The 23,076-nt window shown below is 42.0% G+C and overlaps 1 protein-coding gene across 4 annotated transcripts in view; it reads left to right on the forward strand.

The window, feature by feature from the left end:
* Positions 1–23,076, forward strand: part of MAST3 (microtubule associated serine/threonine kinase 3) — a 163,974-nt gene that overhangs the window by 115,647 nt on the left and 25,251 nt on the right. For 2 of the 4 annotated variants that reach the window (XM_063455580.1, XM_063455581.1), the window contains 11 exons: positions 5,657–5,729; positions 8,674–8,694; positions 9,171–9,249; positions 10,072–10,229; positions 11,187–11,262; positions 12,064–12,273; positions 16,036–16,137; positions 17,305–17,437; positions 19,268–19,335; positions 19,572–19,657; positions 21,682–21,890. In XM_063455580.1, the coding sequence (XP_063311650.1) occupies positions 5,657–5,729; positions 8,674–8,694; positions 9,171–9,249; positions 10,072–10,229; positions 11,187–11,262; positions 12,064–12,273; positions 16,036–16,137; positions 17,305–17,437; positions 19,268–19,335; positions 19,572–19,657; positions 21,682–21,890 (1,215 nt within the window). The remainder of the gene's footprint in view (positions 1–5,656; positions 5,730–8,673; positions 8,695–9,170; positions 9,250–10,071; positions 10,230–11,186; positions 11,263–12,063; positions 12,274–16,035; positions 16,138–17,304; positions 17,438–19,267; positions 19,336–19,571; positions 19,658–21,681; positions 21,891–23,076) is intronic. The other 2 variants (XM_063455582.1, XM_063455583.1) reach the window with 2 other exon arrangements.

Here is a 23,076-nt window from a genome sequence, read left to right on the forward strand (position 1 = left end):
TTAAATTTAGACAGTATTTCCATACAAGCTAATGTCAGGGGAAAAATGCAAGCTCCTGTGTTATTGCAAACTCCTTTCTTCAGCTTCTGATCCGCTGTATGCTGGGATCCCTTCTTCTTTCTCCTTTTCGAATTGTAGGGGATACATAGACCGCCGTTCCCCGCTTTATTCGTCATTCAGCCGTAGCTCCAAACCATGCTGCTGGGTTCGCAGTTTCACCTCGCCGGACTTCCTTTACTTCGCCCCTGGATGCGTGCGGGAGCGTACCTATGTCATCCCGGCGCAACCTGCCCAAATGGTGGTATTTTAACACTTTCCATGCACTAATTCTACTACCAGTCTGTCAAACTTTTGGGTAGTAATTCTTGTGTGATAATTTTCTCTCACATTGTACTTTAGGCATGGATTATCAGTTCCTGTTAGGTGTTACTGACAAAGAATCCCCCCCGATATGTGTTCAGCAACATCTCCTGAGTACAGTGATACCACCTATGCATAGTTTTGTTGGGTTGTTTGGGGGATGCAATGCCAAACTTCTGACGTGTTTTTCAAATTTGCCTATATTCTTTTTGGGGGCCTTTTTAGATATCCCAATTTATTTTCTTGCCATGAACGTGCATTTATTTAAAAAGTTGACACCAAGGTATTGCATATGGAGTATTTTGATGCCTTTGCTGCAACCGTTGTAGACAAAAAAAAATTGGCGAAAATGTGTGGTGCGTGCAAGTTGTCATGGGAAACTTGCGTGGTTCTTTCTGATTGTACCACATGCTACTGGATCAAAACAATACAGTAGCTTGAACAAAGGGACGCATGTCTAAAAATTGTCCATATACAAGTGGTACTCTTTGTTCATCAGGGGGAATATCAGGTCCCAGACAATCTTGCTGCTGGTTCCCATATGTTCTGGACAACCTGGAGGGTCAAGGTGGCTATCCTTTCCCTTGTACATCCGGAAGGCCTGAGTATACCCAGTCTCGCTCTCACAGAGCTTATACACCTTTACGCCATACCTGGAGCGCTTGGAAGGAATATATGGCTTGAACCCCAGCCTTCCCTTATACTTCATCAGGGATTTATAAGCCTCTGCAAACCTGGCAGTGAAGGCGGCGGATATTATACAGTCTGTCAAACTGGGGATGCTCCATAGGGGGGCACAGGCTGTTATTGCTGAAGTTCATGAAATGTAGAATCATTTCATACCTCTTCCTTGACATTCACTGGGAGTTAATGGGGGTAGAGCAGATGGGACTACTGCTCCAGTAGGAGCGGATGGAGAGCTTCTTTATGATGCCCATCAGCATAGTCAATGCCCATAACTTTTTTTAATTCTGGCACATTGATGGGGGCCCATTGCTGGTTTGCCAAAAAAAGTCAGGCTTTGAAGCACGGACTAATGGGTTAACTAATTAATTAGTTTGGGCGACAATGTTCCCCGTTAAATCATTGCCAAGAAACCTCTACATAAACTGTTGGGGGCTAAATCCTGCGACATCCACATTGATGCCAGGAATTGCAGTGGAGGGTGGGATATCTGGCCTCTGGCGATCAGGCGCTACCCACTCCTCAGCAGCACTGCCAGCTGGAGCAGCATGTCTCCTTCTGGCAGGGGGCCTAGCAGCCACAGATACATCTCTAGATACATCACTAGCAGCAGACACTGTATCTAGTGATGTATCTAAGCACCTGGCAGGGTCTAATCAGGGTCTGATTTATACATAGATACGTCAGACTCTAACACAAGGTTACAACACTGACTGACTTTGTTTATTTTGTTACACATGGTTTTACAGACACAAACCTCTACGTGGGGTCTCCAACACAAAAATAACAGGGGTTTCAATCCCAAGAAGCTGAAGGATGAGGGAGGAAGGACAATACATCTAGGTTAAACTGGGCTGGCAGTGTCTGTGGCAATGTCCTGCTGTAACAGGAAAAGGGAGGGGGAAAGTGGGAGAGACACAGACAGCAATACATTTCACTTCTATTCTTTACAGAGCTGCTGCATATACAGGCACGATACACACGGAAGGCATAGAAATACATGGGGATATACAGAGGGACCACACGATACAAGGGGAAAACACACAAATATGCAGTGGTCCATGGCACTTAGTCACGGTGGTCCGTCACACATCTCCCCCTTGTCCACCCCTGGCAGCCGCAGCATGACTCACACGAGTCAGCTCGCTGCTGCCTGGAGGGGGGGGGGGGAGAGAGAGACAGTCTTTTAGTGCCATGCCCTCAACAGTACTTGTCCCCGGCCAGCCTCTACAGTCCAGGGGTCGGCCGGCGTTGCACCCTGCATCCTCCTGGGTACAGGTTGACTTAGACATAAAGTCTTTAGCCCGGGAGGCCATCCATCCCTGGCTCCGGTCCACAGGGGTCTCTGAGCCCATAACAACCGCCACCCAAACAAGTGTGCCCCCCCTCCCCCCAGCCCTTCCATCACCTGGGACTCCTTGATTTCCCCAGCTGGCCGAGGGTGATGGGAGTTGTCTGTCACAGCTTTGCTTCCTTTGTCTTCCTGGGGACTTGGCTGGCTTCTGGGGAGGAGAGCAGACTGTGCTCTCCCGTTGATGCTGCTTGGGATATTGGGGAGGGGGCGTGCAACCTTCCATTTCCCACTGGATCTCACTCTGCTGCTGGGGAGTGAGACCGACAGTCTCCACTCCCACAAACTCGCTCTGCCGCTGGGGTACAAGATCGGTTGTCTCCACTCCCTGCACCTAACCCTGCCGCTGGGGAAGAAGGACTGAACACTTCTCTCCCTGGACCTCCTGTGTGAAGTCTTTTAAGTCTCCCGTCTCTGGAACCTGCTGCTGGGAAACAAAACATAGTGTGTCTATTCCTTGGACCCCACACCGCTGGGGAGGAGGGACGGAACGCTTCTCTCCCTGTGCCCGCCATTCTGCTTGGTGCTGCACTTACTCTGCCGCTAGTTTCCTCGTGCTGTATGTATTTCTCGGCTGGGTTAAGCCCAAAGTAAGCCAGCCTCATTTTCAGCCTCTGGTCCAACTCCGCTTCAGTGTAGCTGGGTGCCATGCTTGTTCAATTAACGGGTCGATGGTTCATTTCAGCTGGGAAGTATGACCCCACTGCTTCTACCAATTGTAGCGGACCACGGGTAACCCGACCGGTTACCTCCGCTATTTCCCTTCCTTCAGCCGTTCAGGAACCCTTACAAAAAGCAGACATCTATCTTCCCCCCAGTAACTGGACGAAACACAGTCCTGGAGGTTACAACACTGACGGACTTTGTTTATTTTGTTACACATGATTTTACAGACACAGACCCCTACATGGGGTCTCCAACACAAACAGGGGTTTCAACCCCAAGTAACTGAAGGGTAAGGGAGGAAGGACAATGCATCTAGGTTAAACTGGGCTGGCAGTGTCTCTGTGGCAACGTCCTGCTGTGAGAGGGAAAAGGGGAGAGACACAGACAGCAACATTGTAATAAAAAATATTATAGGGGCAAGCTCTGATTGGATCACCCTAGGCTGCCTCTATGATGAGGCTGGCAAGGGACACCCCCAGAAGCCCCAGTGCCATATTGGAAGCCACATGGCTGGGTGGGGGGGGGGGGGGGTAGATTAATACATTTATTTTATTTGATTTAGTTTTCTTTTATTGATTTTAAGTCTTCAATGAGTGCCCTGACCCCTCGAGGCACACAGCACACAGGCAGAGCATAGAAAGCCTGCCCAATAGCTTCCGATGCTCTGCAGTAAGAACACTATAAAGTTTTATTACATTTTGAAAATGTAAACTAAAACTTTTTTTCCATAACATCTAAGAACGTGAGGTAGAAAAATATTAAATGTGATGATTTGATACAGAATTACTTGTGTGTACCTGTGTGTCTGTATGTGTCAGTTTGTATGTGTACCTGTATAGAAATGGTGTGTAGACTTAAAGGAACACTATAGGGTCAGTAACACAAACATGTATTCCACACCCTATAGTGTTAAAATACACCATTTAGGGGGATTGCCCCCTCCTTTAATCCCCTTGAAAGGTAAAAAAAGGGTTACCTTATTTTGAGCGCTGTGCTGATCCGCCGGCGCTAACCCCGTCATCCCCCGATCCGCCTCCTTGCTGATATAATCAAAATGTATGATTTTTAGCCAATCCAATGCTTCCCATAGCGGCAATCTGCATCTTTTCTGTCCAGATCTCATTAAATATGCGATTCTTTGCCTCCAATTTGAACTGACGCATGGGCACACCTCTCCATTGCATCGAACATGCGTCCTACGACACAACTGATGGAGGGGTCCGCCGTGTATGCGCACCAAACCTGGAACGCAGAACAACTTTATTCGCATTCAGGATGTGATCACAAAACCACATAATTCTCCACTTGGTGAGAAAGTTGTTTGCGGTCACGTCTTGTAACAAAAGATGCTTTTTTTGGTGCGTAAAATAAATGTTTATGTAATCAATCTACAGCTATAAGATTGGTAATATTTTGTGCATGCCTTATATTAAGCGCCCTCCAGTGTATATTTGAGATAATGTTTAAGTCTACATGCCTTTTCTATATTTGTTTTAAGGTCTGTTAGGAGTGGGCATCTGAGTGTCTGCTTTTATTTAGGCACTCACACGTGTAATTTCCATTTTCCTGTTTTTTGCGTATTTGTAATTGTGTCTGTATGTAACTGAGTGTGTGTGTGTGTGTGTGGCAGTGCGTACATCCCAGCATTCATACTCTCTACTCCCTCCACGACCCAGAGCAAGCGCATATGTGTAGCTGTGTGTGTATATCTGTAACTGTGTGTGTGTGTATGTATGTATGTATGTATGTATATATATATATGTATGTATATATATATATGTATGTGTGTATATATATATATATATATATATATATATATATATGTGTGTTTTAGTGCATGTGAGTCAGTGACTGTGTGCATCCGTGTACTTTTCAAGAGCAGTTCGCAAAAGCAATATATACTTATGTTATTATTCAATCAACATATCAGATGTTTGTCCATTACTGAAAAACAAAGTTACGTGATTGAAAACATTGACGGCATACTGTTGCAGATCTGCATAGACTAAGCAGTTTTTTAGAGTGATAAACAAAAAAACTCCAGTTATTTTTTAATGTACATGGGGATTTGGAAAAGTATGCAAGTAACAGTTTTTTTTGTTTTTTTTTTTTCTTTCATCATATTGGGGCTAATGTGTACTAGAGTCATTGCTGCCACCCAGAAGCAGTCGGAGTTTGAGCGCAGGCCTTAATTTTGTATGTTTGTATATGCTTTTTTGTATTACACCACCATTAAAGTGCTGAGATCCACCACCATGTGTTCACTATTAAGGGTTAATAAATGTGTTTTGGTTTAGAAAAATAGCCCTCTCTGTCTTGTTACAGACCTTGACTAAAAAGAAAAAGTGAATTGTTGGTGTAGGACGTGGCATGTGAGCTTACACTCTAATGGCTATTGGAGTGATACTATTTATACCCCCATAATCATTTCATTAAGATTACATGTTTTCTGAGTTTAAAGAATCTCTTTAAGACTTTTCTTAGTGTTTCTAATAATAGCTAGACGGAAGTGATTGTATAACGAGTCTGTACGCTTTTAAATAAGTGGATTCATCTATTTGCTTATCTGTGATCTACCAATTTATCTTTCGGCAGCAGGAAGCAGTCCATTGGAGAGCCCAAGAAATTTTTCCACCAGTGCATCCGTGAACTTTCCCTTTGCTCGGAGGTATTTTTCTTTTCTTCTTCTTTCCATAGTTTGTTGAAGCATTTATTAAATAATTTGTTGTAGAAGGTAACATGTGTTTGGAATAATATGAAGGCCAAACATTTTAGCTGACAGATTTCTTTCATTTATCTGGCTTTAAAGGGAATGGGGTTTTCTTATTGGACCAACATAATACTTAAGACAAGCTTTTGAGAATATTCATCTCTTCCCTCGATATTGCTTCAGACCTGATGAATAGAAGAAACTTGAATAAAAGCTTGTCTTTTAGTATTCTGTTGGTTTAATAAAAAATGTCATTGCATACTGCAATACTCTGGTATTTTGGCATCTTGTCTACTCGACTAATATGGCTAATTATATAATATAACATTACACAGCCACAACATTAAAACCAGTGACGGGTTAAGTAAATAACATTGATTATATTGTTACAATGGCACCTGTCAAGGGGTGGGATATATTAAACAAGTGAACAACCTCAAATTTCATGGGCTAGCATAAAGATCTTAGTGACTTTGACAAGGGTCAAATAGTGATGGCTAGACGACTGGGTCACAGCATCTCCAAACCAGCATGTCTTGTGGGGTGTTCCCAGTATGCAATTATTGGTACCAACCAAAAGGGGTGGTAGGAAGGGCAACCAGTGAACAGGCATCAGGGTCATGGTCGCCCAAAGTTGGTTTATGTATGTGGGGAGCAAAGGCTAGCCCTTCTGGCCTAATCACACAAAGTAGCTACTGTAGCACAAATTGTTAAAAACCTTAATGCTAGCCATTCCTCATTCGGGAACCGAACTATGTGGGTTCGAACAAACAAACATAAAAGAAACTAATGTTACCAAACAAAGTAATGGGGTATTCCTTCACAGTACCTACAGTGTCCCTTTAATGTGGATATTACTTCGACACGTACCACCTACCTTAAATTGTTTCAGATCGCGTACAGCCCTTCATTGTAATAGTGTGCCCTGATGGCAGTAGCCTCTTTCAGCAAAATAATGCACCCGGCCACACTGCAAAAATTGTTCAGGAATGGTTTGAGGATCATGACATAGTGTTCAAGGTGTTGCTTTGGCCTCCAAGTTCCCCACACCTCATTCTGATTGAGCATATGTGGGATGTGCTGGAACAACAAATATAATCCATGGAGGCCCCACCTCACAACTAGCAGGACTTAAGGCTCTGCTGCTAATGTATTGGTGCCAGCAAGATGCTACAGGCCATGTTCAGAGGTCTTTTGGAGTCGCATCAGAGCTGTTGTGGCAGCACAAGGGGGTTTTTCATGATATTAGGCAGGTAAGTGCCATGGTGCAGACTCTGTAGCTAAAATATACTTATCCAAAAGAAGCACCCTCAACTGGTTTAAATAGTGATATATCATTCGATTTAATATATATCTCAACTAGCCATGCTCACAAATCCATTTCTGGACTAAAATATTGTCATCCTGTAATTATCCAAGTATGTGAGCAGTGGGAACATAACAACAAAGGCTATCATAAAATGACATTAGGGATTTCTATGGAGTTCAGAAGTAAGGCCATCCAGGGTGCCAGACCTCTGTCCGCTTCCACCAAGCTGGACCCCCACACTGAGTTCCGTGTCACAGTGGACACTTGAAGGCCCTGGCAGTCCACTCCACCTCCCATAGTCTGTAGACCAACTGCCTCTTGCACCTCTGCCGTACCACCAATGCTATGGTGAAGACGACTGGAAGCCTCCTCATGTCTATTCCGAAGGGTATGGAGTCAGGCAACCACAACCGGAAGAGGTGAAGCTCCCATAAATGGAAACCGTAACATTAACCAGGAGGATGGGGAGTGGGGCTGCAACCTGAACTGCCCTAGACTTTATGTAAACTAGCATTGCAGACAGTGGCATCTCTCTGCCGAAATATGAATGCTTGAACTGACAGCAGGAATTTGGTCCTTACTACAATGCTGCAGAGAGCAAGGTTTATGTTAGGGAATAGGCCCATATATCCAGTCTTCTACAAATCAACCTTAAATTGATGCTGGGGGATTTCCCCTGGTCAGATCAGCAAGCATTCATGTGGAAGGGTGGACACTATGCAATATTTTAGAGACTTAAGACCGGAGCTAGGAAAGATAGCCTCCTGTCAGCTCAACAGTCGGGCCTTGCCTCTACGGAATTTTTTAGCACATGCCTAAAACTTTTGCACAGTAGTGTGCGAGTGTCTCTCACTTTGCATGAGGACATCCTGTGTCTTCAAAATCTCCATAGGAATGCATAGTTCAGTGCTTTCCTATTGGGAAGGCTTAATGCATGTGAGGCGCTCGCCACACGTGCATTATTTTCTCTTCATTGCCAACATCAGCGGAGACAGCCTGGAGAAGAGACTTCAGCACTAAAAAGAGTCAAGTGTTTTAAAGTTGTTGTTTTTTTGTTTTTAACCATTTAATCTGGCTGAACAATAGCTTAATGACAAACACTAGCATTGGGAATACAGTTTTGTATTCCTAACGCTATATTGTTCCTTTGAGATGCAGAATGCTGTAAAAGCATTTTTATTGCCCTGCATCCTCTCTGGTTGCGAGAATTCATGTGCAATTCCATCTGCGAGCGGCTCAAAACCAGACGCTTACCAGCACAGATTGAAAGTCTGTTAGGGAGAGAGGGGACGGCTTACAAAGGCTGCAGACAGGAGATCTTTTCTAGATCTACCCTAATGACAATATGCATACATTAATGCGTGCATGCTTTTCATCTAAGGTATATCTAGTTAATAGTGTTTTTTTTTTTTTACTATTTGAAATAATATATTTTAATTAATTTGCAGTCGATAATTTTGCTAGACTTTAACATGCTTTTCTCTGTGCTGCTCACTCCTGCTTATTTGTTATACATTTGTATGCATAATTGTTTCTTGTCTCTCTGTCCTCTTTCTCTCTCATGTTGCTGCCAATAATGTTTGCTGTTTGCAGTTATGGGACTCGTGCAGACAGGTAATCATCCAGTTTGGAAGTTGCTTCTCTCTCATTGTACTTGTTGCATGAATTGTTCATGTTTTTATTTGTTAAAATGCAATGCATGTGACTTCCAGGATTTAGAGAATTTACAACTATCAGAGTTTTCTTCAAAGGGACTCTCCAGGCTGGAATTAACCAACAACTTGCTTTTTAAAGTTCCTAAAATTGTGGCACTTGTATAGGCATGATTCTCTCACTTTTGGTTTAAGGGGTCTGATCTTATCCAATAAACATTTTTTTCTACCTGTGCAAGTGCATTGCCAGTGTTAACTTTAGTGGCCTTTGAGAAAGCAAATGGATATGGAGAGATGTGAAGATCAGGAAAAGTGTGCATGTTGCCTGCTTCAGATTTTGTAGAATATTAATAAATGCTCAAGGGCCTATTAAGCAAGAGATTTGTGAAGCAAGACTGCTGTTGTAAATGTGCTTTCTTTTCTTGCTTTTCCTTTCAGAGCTGATGGTCGTAGATGGTCACTTGCATCTCTCCCTTCCTCTGGCTATGGGACCAATACTCCAAGTTCTACTCTCTCGGTAAACCCCTTCTTGCTCTGATTTTAAAAACACATCATGCATGGCATTTATAAATATAATCAAGTCAGTGACTGTATTGTAACTGTGTTGTTCACCACACAGTTTTCATTAATAATCTCTGATTTATTTTTTTGTAGAAGTCTCTTGGACTTTAGAGTGAGACATTGTATATTTATTTGTGGGTTAAAGGGACAATATAAGCACCAAAACAACTTTAGCTTAATGACGCAATTGTAGTGTATAGACCATGCCTCTGCAGTTTCACAACTCAATTCTGTCACATCTCCTCTGGCTGTGACTCACACAGCCTGCATGAAAACTATTTTCAATCCGATGTTAACTTGCTCTAGAAGTTTTTTATCTCTTGCTCTGTAAATTTAACTTTAGTTACACAAAGGAGGCTCCTGCTTGGCTGTAGCAGGTTAACAGAGCACGAGATAAGAAATTCTAAATGAAATAGAATGTGCAATAAAAGAAGTTTAAACATTGACTCTTTACAGGGAGTGTTTAGGAAGGCTGTATAAGTCACATGCAGGTAGGTGTGACTAGGACTGCATAAACAGTGATTTAACTCCTAAATGGCAAATAAATGGAGAAGTGAAACTGCATAATCTATACACCAAAGTTGCCTCATTAACCTAAAGTTGTTTGCCCTAAGTGAGTGAGTGTCTTTTTTAAGGTAGATTTTCTTTTTCTTTTTTCTTCATGTCCTTAATTTTTCCCCTAATTGAGATTTTTGTCAAGTCTTCATACTTTTGTATAGTCTGTATGATATCCATGCATTATGTAGCCTTTATCAAATGTGTGTGTGTTTTTCTGCAGTCTTCCTCCTCCTCTCAGGAACGGCTACACCAGCTGCCATTCCAGCCCACGGCTGATGAACTACACTTTCTCTCCAAACATTTCCGGAGCACTGAAAGTGTCACAGATGAAGAGGGAAGGCGTTCACCATGTATGCGTGCTAGATCCAGAAGCCTCAGGTTAGGAATTATGTGCATTTAAAAATTGTTATAGCTGGCTCACAATGTTTTTTTAAAACTTGTCCTGTTACTCCCCTGCGATTACGTTTGTTCTGGATGATGAAATTGACAATGTTATTCAATGGTTTCTTAATATAAAGCACACTTTGTAAGAGTCACTTAAAATAAAATAAATACAATCCGCTATCCGTCTTAATCTGCTCCCATTTAATCCTCCCAGGCACCTAATAGGGTTCTTATGATCACCAGGGTTCTTACACCTAATACCTTGTTTGGCCGATGACCTTCCTCTGGACAATGAAACAATCTGCAGCAATCGGTTCAGAGTGCTAGCTGGAGTAGTAAAAAAAAAAAAAAAAAAAAAAGGATCACTATAGGGTCAGGAACTTCTAATGAATCAAGTGGGGAATTGGGTGGATGCCCATAAAGTTTTACTTTGGAGTCAACCTCCGGTTGTATTTGAATCTAGTAATGCCCTAATTACAGACAAACAATATGGAAAAATTAAAAGCTTAAAGTTACATTTGCAATGTCTACACTTGAAGGCATTCGCAACCCTATTATTTACATAATAATTTACTTTCCAAATTATTCACTAACGTGAGAATTCAAAGTGAACTCAGAGTGGATTTCAAATTTAAGGTCAAAATTGCCAGACTGGAAATATTCTCTAAGACCGCTATGCTTTCTGGCCTTAAATTTGAAATGCACCTTGAGTTCTCACTTTTATAAATGGCCTTGCCCAATGGCCTACAACTTCGCACTGCCAATGTCTGTTAAGGAGTGAGAAGGCACAATTTAACAAGTGCCGTATATGAATACAAAACATGAATTAACTTAAAGTAACTTGAATTGTAGGACAGGTGCCATCTAATCTCTTCATCCAGCATGCTAAATACATTACACTGGTAACCGTTTTCTAGTTGCATTTGTAATCTTTTTGTTTTGTCTTTTCAGCCCTGGTCGTGCATTGGGAAACTTTGATAATGAGATAATTATGATGAACCATGTATACAAGGAGAGATTTCCCAAGGTAAAATGAGCGAAGGTGTTTAAAATCTAAATTAATTTTACCTTGTCTCAGAAAGATAATATGGTACTCAAGATGAAATGCTCATTGATGTTGTCCTTTATAGTTCATTCCAATTTGCTTTACTGGTAAATGGATTGCTATTTTGTTAAGAGACTCATTGCATTGTATCTTTCTGATTGTCAATGCTGAGATATGGAAATAAAGCTACCCACTCATGTGCAGAGCATAACATTAAAAGACCTAGTTATTGTGTGTATCAGTTAGATCAGTTGTTATCAAGTCATTGTCCAAGCTTGACAAAACAAGATGAGCTGTCCGTTTCATTGAAGTCTAATCTAAAAATGAATAATTATAGTAATTTTAGTTCATATAATGTTGTAGCAGTAAGTATCATGATAGTACCGTTTAAGGATTGTATTTTAACTAGTTAAATCAGAATAGATCCAATTACAAAGATAGTGACATTACTTACTTTTGGACAGCAAACCAAATCACCTTAACTACCAACTTCTTGGGATTTTTGGGATTACTTGGTTATTTTCTTGTGGTGATATCTGTATAGCCTAAATCAGTTTTATCAAACACACAACTCCCCTGCCATGGATTACAGCTCTCCCACATAGATAATTATGGGAATTGTAACCCAGTAACTAGTTTGGGGTAACAAGTTTGGGGTAACAAGTTTGGAGTTTGAATACTCTGACCAGAATGGTTCTTTGTGACTGGTCTGACAACCACTGTTTCAGAAACCTGATTTTCACAAGGTAATTTGTATGGACCTGTGCTTTAAAACCCATCCAGGCCACGGCGCAGATGGAAGAACGGCTGCATGACATCATCACAAATTTCTCTCCCAACCGAACATTGCAGCTGTCTGATGGTGTCCTGGGCTTCATTCACCACCAGATTATTGAACTAGCCCGAGACTGTTTAGACAAATCAAAGGAGGCCTTAGTCACCTCTAGCTACTTTGCAGAGCTGCAGGAGAAACTGGAGAAAATGTTGGAAGATGTGAGTTATCCATAATGTTCAGTATGATCACTGAGATATCATCACCAGATTTTGCATGAACACACATGTGGTATAAGTTTTGCATTTACATTTGTTTCTTGTAGGGCATTGTTTTTTGCTCATATCTTGTTATTATAAAATGAAATATACTGCAATATGATATAGGGGCACACATTTAACCTACTACAATGAAGGAAAGCATGATTTTGCAGCGATAATATCTAAGTAAATTAGTCTTGCATTTCCATCAGACGTATTACTTGTGCGTTAAAGGAACACTCCACATACCATAACCACTAATGGCTCGCTGTAGTGGTTGTGATGCCAGGAGTTCTCTGGCACCTACTTATTGTAAGGAATCAAACAATTTTCAAACCGTTTGACCTCTTACTTAGGGTTGGCTAGGCTTCGCTACCTGCTTCCTCTACCATCTTTGAGAGCCAGAAGTTTTTGAGTACGGCTAGGCTCAGGAGAGCTGTTGGAAGTTTCTGTTTAGGAACTCCTGTTCTCCAGCAATGTTAGTGTAGACTGGGGGAGTAGTAAAGTAAAACGGTTTGCATCTTTACAGTTGGGACGCACTCTGGCACTCATGGCACCATAACCACCACAGCAAGCTATAGTGATTACGGTTATTCTCACATATAAAATAGCATTGGAATAGGTGTATTCTCACAGTCTATAAATAATGAACTATATGTGACTGTTTGCGTGTGCAAAACCACATGTAAAACCTGTAAAATATGTTGTCGTCTTTCTTTCACGGGGAGTCATGGGAAATGCTTTATTTTTTTTGTGTGCAAAAACGAAAGATTTGGGGATTCAAAAATACAGCATATGAGTGAGGCCAAAACACAATCAAATGCATTAAAGAGGTATTGTATCCCGAATTGTGTGCCTTTGATGAACTAGGGGGGAAATTAGAAATTATAGTCTTTGCTTGCAAACATCTAAAAGCCTGAGGACACACTTTTTTAATAAAATTTTCCAGTACAATTTGCTCAGCAAGTAAGCTTGTTTTGTATTTATTTATTTGGAAACACATACTAAACACGATGAACCCCATAGTGACAAAGCTTTAGTTTGATTGTTTTGTACTTATGGACACAAGTAATTTTAGAATTTTTTTTGCTCTGATTTCAGCGGGGGTGGATTCCCTTTCTAATTTCAGCGGGTGGTGGGCTTCTCTTTCTGATTTCAGTAGTGGGTGGCGGGCTTCCCTTTCTAATTTCAGCGGATGGTGGGCTTCTCTTTCTGATTTCAGTAGTGGGTGGTGGGCTTCCCTTTCTGATTTCAGCAGGGGGTGGCGGGCTTCCCTTTCTGATTTCAGCAGGGGGTGGCGGGCTTCCCTTTCTGATTTCAGCAGGGGGTGGCGAGCTTCCCTTTCTGATTTCAGCAGGGGGTGGCGAGCTTCCCTTTCTGATTTCAGCAGGGGGTGGCGGGCTTCCCTTTCTAATTTCAGCGGGTGGTGGGCTTCTCTTTCTGATTTCAGTAGTGGGTGGTGGGCTTCCCTTTCTGATTTCAGCAGGGGGTGGCGGGCTTCCCTTTCTGATTTCAGCAGGGGGTGGCGGGCTTCCCTTTCTGATTTCAGCAGGGGGTGGCGGGCTTCCCTTTCTGATTTCAGGAGGGGGTGGCGGGCTTCCCTTTCTGATTTCAGGAGGGGGTGGCGGGCTTCCCTTTCTGATTTCAGCAGGGGGTGGCGGGCTTCCCTTTCTGATTTCAGCAGGGGGTGGCGGGCTTCCCTTTCTGATTTCAGCAGGGGGTGGCGGGCTTCCCTTTCTGATTTCAGCAGGGGGTGGCGGGCTTCCCTTTCTGATTTCAGCAGGGGGTGGCGGGCTTCCCTTTCTGATTTCAGCAGGGGGTGGCGGGCTTCCCTTTCTGATTTCAGCAGGGGGTGGCGGGCTTCCCTTTCTGATTTCAGCAGGGGGTGGCGGGCTTCCCTTTCTGATTTCAGCAGGGGGTGGCGGGCTTCCCTTTCTGATTTCAGCAGGGGGTGGCGGGCTTCCCTTTCTGATTTCAGCAGGGGGTGGCGGGCTTCCCTTTCTGATTTCAGCAGGGGGTGGCGGGCTTCCCTTTCTGATTTCAGCAGGGGGTGGCGGGCTTCCCTTTCTGATTTCAGCAGGGGGTGGCGGGCTTCCCTTTCTGATTTCAGCAGGGGGTGGCGGGCTTCCCTTTCTGATTTCAGCAGGGGGTGGCGGGCTTCCCTTTCTGATTTCAGCAGGGGGTGGCGGGCTTCCCTTTCTGATTTCAGCAGGGGGTGGCGGGCTTCCCTTTCTGATTTCAGCAGGGGGTGGCGGGCTTCCCTTTCTGATTTCAGCAGGGGGTGGCGGGCTTCCCTTTCTGATTTCAGCAGGGGGTGGCGGGCTTCCCTTTCTGATTTCAGCAGGGGGTGGCGGGCTTCCCTTTCTGATTTCAGCAGGGGGTGGCGGGCTTCCCTTTCTGATTTCAGCAGGGGGTGGCGAGCTTCCCTTTCTGATTTCAGCAGGGGGTGGCGAGCTTCCCTTTCTGATTTCAGCAGGGGGTGGCGGGCTTCCCTTTCTAATTTCAGCGGGTGGTGGGCTTCTCTTTCTGATTTCAGTAGTGGGTGGTGGGCTTCCCTTTCTGATTTCAGCAGGGGGTGGCGGGCTTCCCTTTCTGATTTCAGCAGGGGGTGGCGGGCTTCCCTTTCTGATTTCAGCAGGGGGTGGCGGGCTTCCCTTTCTGATTTCAGGAGGGGGTGGCGGGCTTCCCTTTCTGATTTCAGGAGGGGGTGGCGGGCTTCCCTTTCTGATTTCAGCAGGGGGTGGCGGGCTTCCCTTTCTGATTTCAGCAGGGGGTGGCGGGCTTCCCTTTCTGATTTCAGCAGGGGGTGGCGGGCTTCCCTTTCTGATTTCAGCAGGGGGTGGCGGGCTTCCCTTTCTGATTTCAGCAGGGGGTGGCGGGATTCCCTTTCTGATTTCAGCAGGGGGTGGCGGGCTTCCCTTTCTGATTTCAGCAGGGGGTGGCGGGCTTCCCTTTCTGATTTCAGCAGGGGGTGGCGGGCTTCCCTTTCTGATTTCAGCAGGGGGTGGCGGGCTTCCCTTTCTGATTTCAGCAGGGGGTGGCGGGCTTCCCTTTCTGATTTCAGCAGGGGGTGGCGGGCTTCCCTTTCTGATTTCAGCAGGGGGTGGCGGGCTTCCCTTTCTGATTTCAGCAGGGGGTGGCGGGCTTCCCTTTCTGATTTCAGCAGGGGGTGGCGGGCTTCCCTTTCTGATTTCAGCAGGGGGTGGCGGGCTTCCCTTTCTGATTTCAGCAGGGGGTGGCGGGCTTCCCTTTCTGATTTCAGCAGGGGGTGGCGGGCTTCCCTTTCTGATTTCAGCAGGGGGTGGCGGGCTTCCCTTTCTGATTTCAGCAGGGGGTGGCGGGCTTCCCTTTCTGATTTCAGCAGGGGGTGGCGGGCTTCCCTTTCTGATTTCAGCAGGGGGTGGCGGGCTTCCCTTTCTGATTTCAGCAGGGGGTGGCGGGCTTCCCTTTCTGATTTGGTTGGTGTGGTGCCACTAATTCTGGCCCAGCTGGCAGTGGGTAACCGCAGTTACCAGCAGGGAAATGGCCCCTACTGGTATAATGGAGTGTGAGGAAATTATTCCATCATGAGTTTTTAAGGGAAGGACAATTTTTCCATCGTGTTAAGATGTTACCCCTTAATTTGTTAATTACTGTACCTTTGGAAACAAAACAGAATTATTAAATGTTGCTGTTTACACAAGTTGCATGTATTTGCTCACTACACACCTTTCTGTGATTTAGGCATACAACCGGTCAGATAGTGAAGAAGTGACATTCATTATCCAACTAGCACGGAAGTTGCTGATTATTATTGCCCGACCTGCAAGACTTCTGGAGTGTCTGGTAATGAAAGCAAACTTTTTTTTTTTTTTTAAATACATGGTACTCATGTAGAGATTTGGTAAAATGACTTATTTATATGTATGGCAAGGTTAAAAGAAAACTAGTATATGGAACAGTAAATCAACCATATTTATACGTACATATCGATGTAATAACATACCTACACAGTCACACACATACATATGTAGACTCACACACACACATACATATGAAGACTCACACACATACATATGTAGACTCACATATACTTAGCTATGTGCACACAGTCAAATAGACACACAATCGCAAATTTAAAGGGACCCTCTACACCCCAAAACAACTTTCGCTTAATTAAGCAGTTTTCGTGTATAGGTCATGCCCCTGCAGTCTATCTATTCAATTCTCTGCCATTTAGGCGTTTAATCACTTTGCTTCTACAGTCCTAGTCCCACTTCCCTGCATATGACTTGTACAGCCTTCCTAAATACTTCCTGAAAAATAACCTAGATATTTTTGGTTTTTGAATTGCACAGTCTGTTTAATCTAGAATTTGTTTCCTTATGCTTTAAGTCTTCTAGACCCTGCAGGAGCCTCCTGTATATTCAATAGTTCAATTTACAGAGCAGAAGATAAAACGTGTAAAGCTTGTTAACATCTGATTAAAAATTAAACCATTCTTTTTTCATGCAGGCTGTGTCTATCACAGCCATGGGAGCTGTTGTCTTGGCTGCATGGAACAAAGCAAAAGTGATTTAATTCCTAAATGAGAATTGAGCAAAGAGACTGCAGGAACATTGATCTATACACTCAAACTGCTTCATTAAGCTAAAGTTGTTTTGATGCCCTTAGTGTCCCTTTACAGTTCCTGGTCTCCAGCCACAGGTAAGCATTGGATCTGTTCAGTATCTTGCACAAGCTCCTTCGTGATTTCATCCCTGGTGGCAAGCATAGCAACAGGTGCTGAGCTATTACTCGCATAGCTTCTCCCTGTATTACTCTTCTCCAGGTCTGATTAGGCAAGAATAAGCAGCCACCTGCTAGTTAAAGTAAAACCTGCTGCCTCACACCTAGGCAGCATAGGTCAAATGCTTTACTCTTTACAGCAGTAACCTTTTAGCTCTTTACAACTAAGGGTTGCATTTGTAAATGTGTGTGTGAACTGTAGTGTTTGTTTTTCTTTGTATTTAGGAATTTGACCCAGAGCAGTTTTATCATCTCCTGGAGGCTGCTGAAGGTCATGCCAAGGAAGGCCAAGTGATAAAAACAGATATTCCCCGCTACATCATCAATCAACTTGGGCTCACGAAGGACCCTTTAGAGGGTAAGATGCAAAGAAAAGGAGAAAGAAAATGGAAGCTTAGGGAAACACTCAAATAGGTGGGGGTAACCCACAATAAACTACCAGGGTAGTAACAGAGAAAGGAAAAGGACTGTGAGTGCCCTATAGGAAAAGATAAAAAATAACTTTTAATAATTCAAGGATAAAAGAGAATGAATGCAGTAAGGGGGAGAACTCTATACTAATATAACCAGGTAGTGCTGTGTATATGTAGCAACTAAATACACAGGAAAAGATCCCCAGCTAGGGGCACAATATATCTCCCAATCTCCCCCCCCCCCCCCCGTCACACTTTCCCTGCCGCTTGTACCCCTTTACTCGCTCTGTCAGTCACCAGCAGAAGACATACATCATACACACTTTATTATTTAGTAAATGATTTTTGAAAAGCTTTTTTTTTACTCAATCTAAATTTTCATTTTTGTTTTCATTAACCCTTTCACACCAGTACTTATGTATATACGACTGCCAGGCTATGAAACCATACCCCACAATTGGCATAACTGCAAATTAAATATATTTATTGCAAATTAATTTTGTTTGCAAATTATGCTACAACTACAGCCAGAAATCTCACACTGCAGGGCACATGAAGCCGTGACACTGCAAGCTTCTGAACAATTAATGCAGAGACTAACTCTCTGTATCCAGCGCTGCAAGCCCACCTTTCAATATAGCGAATGCTCCTTACACACACAAAACACAACCTTATTATTTTATACTTTGGGTGTTAGTGGGGCCTCATGCTTGAATTTCGCCTAAGGCCTCATAAAGTTTAGAGCTGCCTCTGCGTACAAGATACCACAGGACACATTGAGGTCTTGTCGAGTCCATACTTCGACGCATCAAAGCTGTTGTGGCAGCACGAGGGGACCTACGTGATATAAGGCAGGTGTTTTTAATGTTGTGGCTGATCAGTGTATATTCTTCTATAATGCAGGATGGAGACTCAGCCACTTGTTTTACAGAGCAGTAGCAAAGAAAGAGTTCCTGCTTAAGGCCAAGTGACTGTTTTATTCCATCTATTTGTACTCTGACTAACTATGCATATGTTGTCATGGAAATACATATACATAATTTATAATAATGAATCGTTAATCATAATTTAAGTCTTCATACGTATAGTAAAACTAGCTACAGCATCAAGCTTATAAGAGGGTCATGTACTGAAAAAACAAAACAATAACAAAAAAAACAGAAGTTAAATAGTCTGCGTATCGCCATATCTCTTTACTTTTAAATGAGTGTGTTGAAAGGTTCAGACTCACTAGAGCTTCACTAAATCCCTCTGTGAATGTTGACCTTTAATTTATTTTTTCAGTTAAAAACACAATTCGGCATTGAGATCCTCATCCAACAGTAAAGATATATTATAATGGATACATTTCACCCCTCTTTCACTTATTTATATTTTGCAAACATAATCAATTTTTAAAGAATATATTTTATAACTTATTGAATTTACAATGCTTTAGCTGCCCCAGTCTGTTTAACAGGAAAAAAAAAGAACAAACAAAAAAAAAAAAAAACCTGTTCACGGAGAGATGATTTTAGGTACCTTAGAAAATGTAAACAATTATTTGTATTTGTGTGCTGTTGATTAATCTGTATTATGTATACATTTTAGTCACTATGGCAGCACCATTCCTGCAAAACGCATGTTCCAGGTGTGCATCCAATTCCTTTTTGTCTTTGCTAGAAAGTTCTAAAATTAGTCATAACCAGATTTTCAGTGTGTTCTGTTTTTAAAAGTTTAGTTTTTTTTTTTTTCTTCTGTATTTTAATAAAATCTCTTTATATGTTTATCTGCAGAGATAGTTCAGCTAGATCACTTTGACAGTGAATCCACACTACAGTTGGAGTATGAAGACCACCCAGATGTGAGTAAAACAATGCATTTCCTACTTTAAAAACCAAAAAATAAGAAACTCACTGCAGAGCACACTAGACTGTCTCGACATACTAGCAAAGTAAGAAATATTAGTAGGGAGCTGGATATTTTCATCCAAGTGTTGTTTGTATAATGATGTATTGGCGTAATTGATTCCAATCCAGTGTTCAGAAATGTATGGCTTTCCAGCCTTATAAACAGCAAGCCTTTCTTTCTGTATTTTAGGGAAATGTCTCAAGTACTCCTTATAAAAAGAAACCTGGCGAGTGTGACTTTGAAACGATCAAGCTCATCAGCAATGGAGCTTATGGGTAATTCATGTTGTTTTGGGGTTTGTTTGTTTGTTTTGGGGGGGGGGTTCTTCTCAAATTAAATCTGCGAATGTCAATTTTACTGTCCCTGAATGTTTTAATAGCAATCCCCGCTGTAAAATAAAGGGTTACCTTGCCTATAATCTAGAAGCGAGAAGGTCTTCTTTTTGTTTGGTGTTTTGACACATTGTTTTTTGCAGTGCTACTGCACAGAATTGATGCAAACCTGAAGCAAGGACCTGAACCCTTTATAAACTTCTGTTATCTTTGGCCCAGTGTCCTTTTGTGATTTCTCATTAAGTGTATCGTAATGTTTATGATTATCCTGTTGCCGAGCCGACTTGCCTTTGACTTTGAGCTTGTTTATCCCGGCTTTGTGTAACAGTCTCGGCTATGTTCCTAAATATAAAAGATCTAACAGCTGACACACCGTGTGTATCCATCTTGCAGATAAGGGTGACTGAATTCTGGTCCTAAGCTATGGTTATTGTAGGTCTGAAATCCTCCCATGTTTTAATTCGAAGTGGATCTCATAATACATTCATGGATAAACAATGATAAAAAAAAGTAAAGTCCAGAAATTTGATTGGTTTATCACTTGTGACAGACTTTACTCTATTCTATAAGAAATCGGTAGGAACTTGCTACTACGTGCTTAGAGCTTCTACCCCAAAACTCTCAAAGGTTCTTTATATATCTTACTTTATGGTAATAATGAGGACTTCTGTCCACATGTTTGAAATATAAAAAAAGAAAAAAAAAATGTAAATGGCTTTTTCTACAACAGGGTTATAAAAAATAAAAATAATTATAAACATATATTGGTAGTGAATAAATCTGGCAATCCAAGAAGGAAATTCTGTACATTTTACATTAATCCTTGTACGTATTCAAATCAATCCTTGGATGTCAAGTGAGCAGAACATACAATACAAGATAATACAGGCTGGTACTACAATACACTAAATCTGAATAAGATGCCTTTGCTATGTATCCTGCCATATGAGATCATGAAAATGGTACTGACAGCCCTTGACTATACAGCAAAGCAATTGCTTGCACACTGTATTTGTTGTGTATTACCTCATAGTTCTACATGGGTTATTCTATATCCGCAATATTATGCAAATATTCCTTCTGGGATCAGCATCAGAAACAGATGTGTGTAAGGCTTAACGTAATAGACTAGACTAGTCATTGTTCATCCTATATTCATATGTAAACAAACTCAAGTAGCGTATACGAGTACACTGTTCCACTTTTATGACGGCACTCTGAAGTCTTATCATAATGGCTAAACATTTCCTACAGGCTGGTTATCAATAGCTAACAGTATATGTTTATGGGGATCAATCCAAGATATGCGACTGCATATGATATGAATAAAGAAAGTCTATATTGTTAACTCCCAATTATACATATTGGTTTCTGTATGTTTTAGAGGATGCTATTGTGCTGGTCTAATATCTTTGCACATTTACCTGTTTTGATACTACATCACTCCCTTGTTTTTTTTTTTGTTTGTTTTTTTCCAATAACATTCGGTCTGTGTCATTTTACTTTTAATGTGGAGTAGATGCCTAAAGTTTAATGTGAGTCCTGAAATGTTTACTATACATTCACAATTATGATAATGTGTCTATACACACTAGTCCCTTAGTTGTGGATCACTACACAGTGTCACCCTGCACATTTCTACCCCTTCAGTGGTAAAATAAAATAGTCCCTACATATTAAATCAAATATTACTAAACTATTGGAGATAAAAACTATGCACATCCCTCCTAAATATATATTTAGTAGTAACATCTCAGAAGGTTTAACCATTTTAATCTAATTTGTGAACATTATATTGAAAGACTTGTTTGTTCATATCATTAAAAAGAACAGTTGCAGATTGCTGGTTTGTCTAGTGTGAATGCTTTTATAGTCTTCCGTCAAACCTGGGTTCTTTTATAAGGAGATTCTGTATAGCTAACATTTGTAATTTTCTGCATAGTGAGCCTTATGTTCTCTCCATATAGTGCGGTGTACCTTGTCAGACACAAGGAGACCCGGCAGCGTTTTGCCATGAAGAAGATCAACAAGCAGAACCTGATACTGCGTAACCAGATCCAGCAAGTCTTTGTGGAGAGAGATATCCTAACATTTGCAGAAAATCCCTTCGTAGTCAGCATGTTCTGTTCCTTCGAGACACGGCGACACCTCTGTATGGTGATGGAATATGTGGAAGGTAAATGTGAAATTCTGATTGCAACATTGTTCAGTTTTTTGACATGGAACAACTCTGCATTGCTGTGATGGCTTCTAGCAAAAATCAGACTACAGTTCTTCCTTAGCTGTGTTTTTTTTGTTTTGTTTTTCATTATTTGCTTGTTTTTTTTTTCAATATTTATGTCAGTTTTTTGCGATCATTCCACTTCTTTTGTTTAATCTTATCTAGACCTCCTTAAAATAGGGTTATAAGAAAGTTGAGCTAAGGACATGCAAGTAATTGGTTATGCATGATTTGATCCTAAGCCAGAGCAGTTCTTCCTAACGTTGATGTATCTTGATTGGAAAAATACGAAGGATAACTTATAGTCAGAATGTAAGCTCGTTTGAACAGGGCCCCCACAGATTCTGTTCTTGTGTGCCTAAATGGCCATTTTACAAATACTTGTGTTAGTCCACCTATTATGCAGCGCTGCAGAATTTGTTGGGGATTTATAATTAATAATACATGTAATAGTACTTTAAGTTAAAAGTTCAGTTTAAAGGAATACACTAGAGACTAATACTGCTTTATTTCATCAAAGTGGTTATAGTGCATAGAATCCCCTGGTGAGGGCCTAGATGCCTGCAGCCCTGATCCCAAATGGCTAAGGCTAAGATTGCATTCCACAATAACCATACTACCTCGTACCAGAGATGGGTATCCGTAATTGACTGTGAAGTTCTGTGTGATGAAGTATCTAGAGTGCCGATTAAAGCAACTTGTAGGAAACCCTTTATTTGTTGTTTGTTTCATTTCATATAAACTGTTCACAGCGGAGTGAAATGCTATATATTTATACAAAAAGAGAAGTCCTGCGCTCACTCCCATCACTACTGGGCCGGCAGCAAGGACTACAGTACACATCAGCCCCAATATGTAGTAAAAACCAAAGAAAAGAAAGTTACCTGCGCTCTCTCCTTAATCCCTATGTATATTTAAACAAATGGAGGTCATTTAGTTGCTCCAATGGCCATTGGAGAGAATGCCCGTCTGCCAACGTCAAGGCAGACCCCCCCTAAGCGGGTCCCAACACTGACCCTTCAGCCTGCTTCCTTGAGCTTCTGGCAAAGCTATCTCTAATGAGACAGAGAGGGGTATTTTTTATATACACCCCTATATACTTATTAACCCCTAATAGGGAACACATGGGATGGGCGGCAGC

This window comes from Pelobates fuscus, chromosome 5 (genome assembly GCF_036172605.1).
Source record: "Pelobates fuscus isolate aPelFus1 chromosome 5, aPelFus1.pri, whole genome shotgun sequence".
Taxonomy (NCBI): domain Eukaryota; kingdom Metazoa; phylum Chordata; class Amphibia; order Anura; family Pelobatidae; genus Pelobates; species Pelobates fuscus.